This window comes from Gavia stellata, chromosome 1 (assembly GCF_030936135.1).
Source record: "Gavia stellata isolate bGavSte3 chromosome 1, bGavSte3.hap2, whole genome shotgun sequence".
In the NCBI taxonomy this organism is placed as follows: Eukaryota; Metazoa; Chordata; class Aves; order Gaviiformes; family Gaviidae; genus Gavia; species Gavia stellata.
The window spans coordinates 53,394,741-53,401,747 of record NC_082594.1 but is presented as its reverse complement, the minus strand read 5'-3'; the positions used below and the strand labels follow the sequence as shown (position 1 = coordinate 53,401,747).

At 44.9% G+C, this 7,007-nt stretch overlaps 1 protein-coding gene across 1 annotated transcript; it reads right to left on the bottom strand.

Moving 5' to 3' along the window:
* Window positions 1-3,756: 3,756 nt before the first annotated feature.
* On the bottom strand, window positions 3,757-6,660 carry SLITRK5 (SLIT and NTRK like family member 5). The gene has a single exon (XM_009813127.2). It carries the CDS (start codon window positions 6,658-6,660, stop codon window positions 3,757-3,759), a length of 2,904 nt encoding a protein of 967 aa, XP_009811429.2.
* Window positions 6,661-7,007: the final 347 nt, after the last annotated feature.

Below are 7,007 nucleotides of genomic sequence, written 5' to 3'. Positions count from 1 at the left end.
AAGGTATCTCACCCCTAAAATCACCATTAGTATTTAGGACATTAAATTGGCACAATATGAAAAAACATAGGAAAGTACAAAGAATATTTCTTTTACATCATAAGAATAAATGTTCTATATTATCACAATCCATGTTTTGATTAGGATTCTTTTCCACCTTTTTTCTTCTTTTATCACAGAATTTCATGCACTTTTGAAATAAAATGTGAGGCCATATGAGTGATTCAGTAAGCTCAATATTACTTGTCAAAAGACTTAAAAAAAAGGAGAGGGAAAAAAATCACTCTAATAACCAACCTAAACCAGTCTGATAGTAACCTAAACCAAACTAAAATAATATTCAGAATCCTCAAAATAGGGATTTTTTTCTTCTTACACTTTTACCCCTTTGGTCAGCACTAACTCAGCAGATCATCATGCAGAAGGTTTCACTGATCTTGTTAACAAAACAAAGGTCATATTCTTATATAAACATTTTTTCTTTAAACAAATTATCCTGTGTTTAAATCAGAAGCACATCTCCCTTTGTCAAGTCATATTCCCACCTACTTTTTCTTGCTATAATTTTCTGCAGATGATATATCAATGTAGCCACTGAGTGGGAAATCTACTTCCATTAAACTCCTCATTCACAAATAGCCCTTTCAGGTGTGTTTCAGGTTAATTATGGACTACAAAATATTATTTCGCATTCTGTATCCTTTTTTAAGGATTTATCTTCAAGAATGCACTTTCTGAAGGTAATTGATTCCATTTAATTTTTTTCTCCAATAATGGAACTGATAATCTTTTTTCTACTGAAGATGAGAAGTTGAAGAGATTAATTGTTCTGATTTTAGTGTAGACCCTTAGAAAAATTCTTCATTACCAGTTATTGTGTGTAGAAAACATGCAAGCAGCACTACTACTGGCCTCAGAAATGGCAGCATCAGAATGTAAGCATAAACTGACTGCCGAGGCATTTCTGTCAGCTATTTCTTACAAATCCAAGCAATTCCTGCTCATTTACTCATTTGTGGATGCTGCCTCTTTGTGGCAGAATGCCATGTAAAAAGTACCTTTCACGTTAAGGACCTAATCCTACATTTGTATTGACATCTATGCAAACTCCTGTTTATAAGTTTAGAATCACAGAGAAAAAAAAAATATATGCGCATGAACGGACACATACTGTTTTCAGGACCTTCTCATTCAAACTTTACTGAGTTAGCCTTTCTCTTAGTGAATGAAGCCAGTGAAGCTGAAAATTTTTACTTATACCTATTTAACAACAGTGTGCCTCTACTGAGTTTAAATGGAAGGAGAACCAGGCCACTGGTTTCAGCAATACTTATAAAGGAGGTTATTCAAAATTCAAAATTAGGCCTCCAGAACTGCACTTCAGGCAGCAACATTCACATCTCTCACTAGTGTCAATGGGAAGTCTGCAGGAGACCAAAAGCAGTGCACAGAATAGCCATGTGTTGTGTCTCTTGTGACAAAAGAACACTCCTCATATCTGCATTTCAAACTGAAATAACACTCCATTTACTAAACTGTCCAAGCTAAATACAGTCATGCTTTTTTTCTCTTTTGCTTTTGCTCAGTGTGGGTGGCATAGAGGGAAGAACACATGCCAACAAAACATTTATCTTGATTTCCAACGGACCAGTTATATAGCTTTGTTTTTGTAGAAAGTGACAGATTGTACATGGATAGGAAAAGCAGAACAGAACAGAGCCCTTTTGCAATAAAAGATGTACTAGTGAACAACTCTGCAAACAATACCAAACATGATAACCTAATGAAGAAAGACAAAATTGCATGTGAAATATCACTTACCCTGTTCCATATATTAAAGAACACTTTGGCAAGGAAACAAAATGCAAATATAAAACTATCCTATTCAATACATTGGTGAAACGCATATCCGTGTGTCACTCTCTGACCCATGTTATACATGCTGGTAATTACCTTATGTTGTGTTTTGAAAATAGAGAACACTTTATGTTTTGCCTAAAAATGTTAGAACTTTTTGATAAGCCACAATTGCTAGTAAAAAGAATCCAACCCATGAACAGATGATTTTGGAAAGAAATTTTAAACTTCAGATACTCATTACTTCATGTTCTTACATTTGAAATATTTATCAAGTGTTTATTCAGAAACTATTAAAAAAAATCACATATGCCTGGATACATATGAGAGATCAGTTGTCCCATCTTACAGTGATGCTGTGTTTATGAATAACTTTGCCATTGCCTGCTGCCCAAAGGGGTAAAGACATTATATATAGATGTGTACAGTCCATCATTTGGTCTTCCAGGATACCAGTAAACACGTGGACCTGTACAAGTGCAATTGTACTTGATTAAACAATCAGAAACTGGCTACAACAGTTGTAAAATAATTATATTTTGGTTAACTAATAAAAAAGAAAAAAAGAATAAAAAAAGGAAACTGACAAATCAAAAATGAAACACTTTTTTCCTGCTAAAATGAATGCCTTCTGCATGTCCCTCACTAGTTCGCCCAACCAGATGCCTAAGCAGGAGGTTGCTAAAAGGTACATTTTTAAATAGAGAAACATGATTTTTTTCTATTGTGATCAGATTATATGTCTTAGATTGTCTGTTAAGATTTGGTCATAACTGGCATTATCTGTAATGCTTTAAAAGGTCCTCCTGATACTACATCAACTTTGGAAAAAAAAGCTCTCAATGTAGTGCAACACTTTAAAGCGATCTGCAGACTTTGGACCCCATCTTGAAAAAAGAAAAAACACTTAAACATCCCAGTAATTTTACTTGTAAGAGTAGTTCTGCATCCTCTATCCTAATGTTTTGGGCATTTGACTAACTTTGCTCAATGAGTGAGTCTACGGGACTACACACATTGGTAAAGTTGTTCATGTGCTTAAGTGCCTGCAGGATGAAGGCCTAAGCTGGGACTTCTTTCACAAGTAGAGATACTCAAGTGAGTAAGAATTTGCAGGATTAGGCCCTAAAATAGTGAAGGAAAGAGAAATGCTAATGTGCATATAAAAATAGGTGCTATAATAAAATACTTTTTTATATTTCATCAATAAGTTATTTTCATTAACCAGTTATGGATCATATATCTCTGCACTCTTTAATGATTTGTCCACATCTACAGTGATCCTTTTAAAGATCATAATATATTTTTTTAATTCAAAAGTCCAGAAAGCATACAAACACATCCTTAAAAAAGGAAACCTTGTATTAAAGTCGGGGTGTGCTAATCTCTCCATAAAAGCCATTTAGACTCACCCATGGCTAAAAAGGGAAAATGTGCGCTGCACTCTTCAACCAGAAAGAAAAAAAATTTAAACAACGCCTGTACAAAAAAAAAGTGACCATGACTTTCGTACTTGTAACCTGAATAGGAGCTGACAAGACCCTCCTGCCACCTTCCCCAAGCGCACATGGACACACACACAATGCCAGTGTTGCGCCCAATTTACACAATAGGTGGTTTCCTACTTCCAAACACAGTAAAAGAAGCAAAAAAAGACCCCAAACTTAAAAGAAAATAAAGAGCACACCCTTTCAGAATCATTCCCCAAAGCTGAAAAATCCTGTGCCAAGGCACTTCACCCTACAGTAAAATGAACTAAAGGGGGAAAAAAAGAGGGGGGCGAGGTGGGGGGGGGGAAGTCAGCATTTACGTTTCTTTGTTTTGCGTGTGGTTGTTAAATACAAATACCCTAGAGGAGGAGCTGCTGTGGGTGGCGGGGAGGCGGGAGGGGGCTGTTTCTCAGAACTGGCTGAATGTGGTCTGTTTTTCCAGCACCTCGAGGTAGTCCGGCTCTGCGTTTAGTTTTGCTTTTAGCTCCAGGTACTCGTTCCTGTTGGGCTCTACATAGACAGTACTCGGGGGACTGTAGAGCACCGTCTCCCGGAGCCTGCTGTCCCCCGGCCCCGGGTGCAAGTACTGGTGGGCACGCCTAAGGTCATAGTTGGGGGAGTAGGTGTAGGCGGCGGGGAGCTTGGGGTAGTCGGGGAGGGTGGAGCCGGGTGTGCCCAGCGTGGAGGAGGAGGAGTGTTTGTCGGGCTCCAAAATGCCCCTGTAAAAGCGATCGGCGTCTTGCACCGGGGTGAGCAGCTCCTCCCGCGGCTCGATGGTGCTCACACTGTACGCGGGGCTGCGCACAGGCGCATCCTCCCCGCCGGGCGCCGGCGGCGGCGGGGGCGGCGGGGGCGGCTGCGCGCCCCCCCCGGGTTGCAGGGGGTGGCTGCTGTAGGTGACCTTGAGCTCGTGGAGGTCTTTGTAATCCTCGCCCGCATTGCCCTCCCGGGAGCGGTAGATGGGGTTTTTGCACATGTGGCCCAGGGGGTGCGGGATGTACTCGTAGACGTGGCCGGCCGGGGTCTTCACTTTGGGCAGCACCGCGCCCCCCCCGCCACCGCTCCCCCCGCCGCCGCCGCGGTGGGGCGGGTGCTGCTGGAGGTGGGGGTGGTGGTGGTGGTGGCCGCCGCTGTAGACGCTGTACTGCATGTTGAAGGAGCTGACGTCGGAGTTGTTGGCGCTGGCGTGGTCACCCTGGCCCTTCTTGCGCCGCTTCATCACCAGGACGAAAAGCCCCGCCGCCACGAAGACGGACATGATGAAGACCAGCAGCAGGCTGAGGATGAGCACCGAGAGCGGCACCGAGGAGCTGCCGCCGCCGCCGCCGCCGCCGCCGCCGCCGCCGCCCGCGGGCGCAGAGCCGCCTGCCGCCGCCGTGCCGTTGAGGCGCACGGTGGAGGAGGAGGGGGTGGTCCTGGCCGGCAGCTGGCCCGGGGACGGCGTGGGCGTGGAGACGACGATGTCCGAGTAGTCGGGGCACAGCAGCTCCGCCCGGACGGCCCGCATGTCGCTCTGGGCAAACTTCTTGGGGGACTCGCAGATAACCTGGTCCACCAGGACACCGGTGTTGAGCTGCTCCAGCCACAGCTTCATGCCCACCACGTCGCACGTGCAGTCCCAGGGGTTCTCGTGCAGGTCGATCTGCAGCAGGGATTTCAGCTGGTCCAGCACCCCGCTCACCGGCAGGTAGGAGAAGTGGTTGCTGCGCAGGCTCAGCCTGTAGAGAGACAGACCAGAAAAAATGTTCCCCGGCAAAGACCTCAGCAAATTGTTGTTCAAAAACAAGAGCTGAAGGTTGGGGACAGGTTCAAAGGTGCCTGCCTCTATCTCCCGGATGACGTTGTACTGCAGGAAGAGGTACTGCAGGCTCTGCAGCCCATACAACAGCTCTGGGCTCAGCCGCTCAATCCGGTTCCCGTTCAGGTACAGCCTTCGCAAATTAGTTAAATCCCCAAAAGCCCGGTCCTGAATGACTGAGATCCGATTATTGCCCAGGTGCAGCAAATCCAGCCCAGTAGCATCCACAAAATCTGCCCTGCGTACCAGAGCAATGTAGTTTTCTGTCAGATACATCTTCTTAGGATTATAGGGTTTGGGCTGCAGTTCAGAAATGCTCTCAATCTTCCTCTCCTGACAATTGACATTGAGGCCCAGGTCAGAAATCTGCAAGTTGCAAGTGCAGGCAGTGGGGCACTCCAAAGGCACCGGGGATTTGGTCTGGTAGGCAATGCTGGGGCCATAGTTGCTGTATCCCAGGTCTTTTGAGGGCAGGCGGGAGGTGGGGCGCACCCTCGTCTTGTTGGGTTGGCGAGTCCCTTTGGGGGGCTTCAAGGGGGATTTGTAAACAGCTGAAGAAGAAGTGGCCACGGAGTTGACCGAAGCCGGGGTAGTGTGGAAATACCCTGTGGTGCTCAATGGTGTCTGCGGTCTCATTTCATAATCCGAGATGAGCCTCCTGGGGCAAAGCTCCTGCTTGGAGACTTCATCCAAGTCTCGACCATGTAAGCGGAAAGGGGTCTCACAAACTACATCTCCCACCAGAGCAGAGTAGGAGATACTGTCTAGCCAATCCTTTAGAGCAATCAACTCACAGGAGCAATTCCAGGGGTTTTCCTCCAGCTGCAGCTCCACCACTTTATCCATGTGCTGCAAGAGGCCCACATAGGGCAACAGCTTCAGCCGGTTACCCCTCAGGTCCAGGTGAGTTAAGGGCACAAAACGGAAAAGGTTGTTGGGCAAACTGGAGAGGAGGTTATCATTGAGAATCAGCACCTGCAGCAAATGCAGTTTACTGAAGGCATTGGGTTCAATGACACTAATATAATTATAATCGACCTGTAGGTATTCCAAACTCTCTAGCCCAAGGAAAGTGTCATCTCGTAAAAGTTCCAGCTTGTTATTGTTCAGGTGCAGCCTCCTCAAACCTCTCAGACCATGAAAGGCCCCGGTTTCGATGTCTTGTATGTCATTGCTCCCCAGATGCAAAATCGAAGCCCCCGTGTAATTGACAAACTGGTTTGGGTACAGCCTGTTCAAAAGGTTCCCAGACAATAAGAGGTGGTAGACAGGGAACCTTGGTGGACTGATCTCAAAAAGGCTGATGATCCCTCTGTTTTCACAGCTCACTGTTAAGATGCTGTCCTTCTCCTCACAAGGACATGCATTATCACAGATTTCCCCATAATACTCGATGCTTTCTGCCCACGAAAGGACTAGCGATGTTAAAGCAAATGCAATCGTCTGCAGCATCCAGATATGCATTTTTTTGTTGAGATCCTGTTCCAAAGTTACTGTAGAGCAGCAAGCGTACATTTTATTTCCTGTAAGGGTAAGGAGAAAAAAAGAAAGCAGCATAATATTATAGCCCCATAAAACTTAAAATGAAAGTCTATATATATCTTCAGTGGGACAGAGAATGGATTGTTAATAAAAAAAAACCCAAAACCTCCTGTCACTTCTAATTCCCACACTTTCAAAAACTGGATGACACACATTGATTAAAAAGTTGATGGGCAACTCCTAGTGAGTCAAATGCCTGCGGTGTTTAAAAAGGTGAGGTCACAGTAGGAATTGTTCTGGTTTTGGTCCTGTGGGGTGCATTTCAATGCTTCCTTGGATTTCTTTTTCAAGACCAGCCCCATAAATATACATAAAATGGC

Excerpts from the sequence above, each read along its gene's own strand:
- SLITRK5 (XM_009813127.2), bottom strand. The coding sequence starts at position 6,660 with ATGTACGCTTGCTGCTCTACAGTAACTTTGGAACAGGATCTCAACAAA.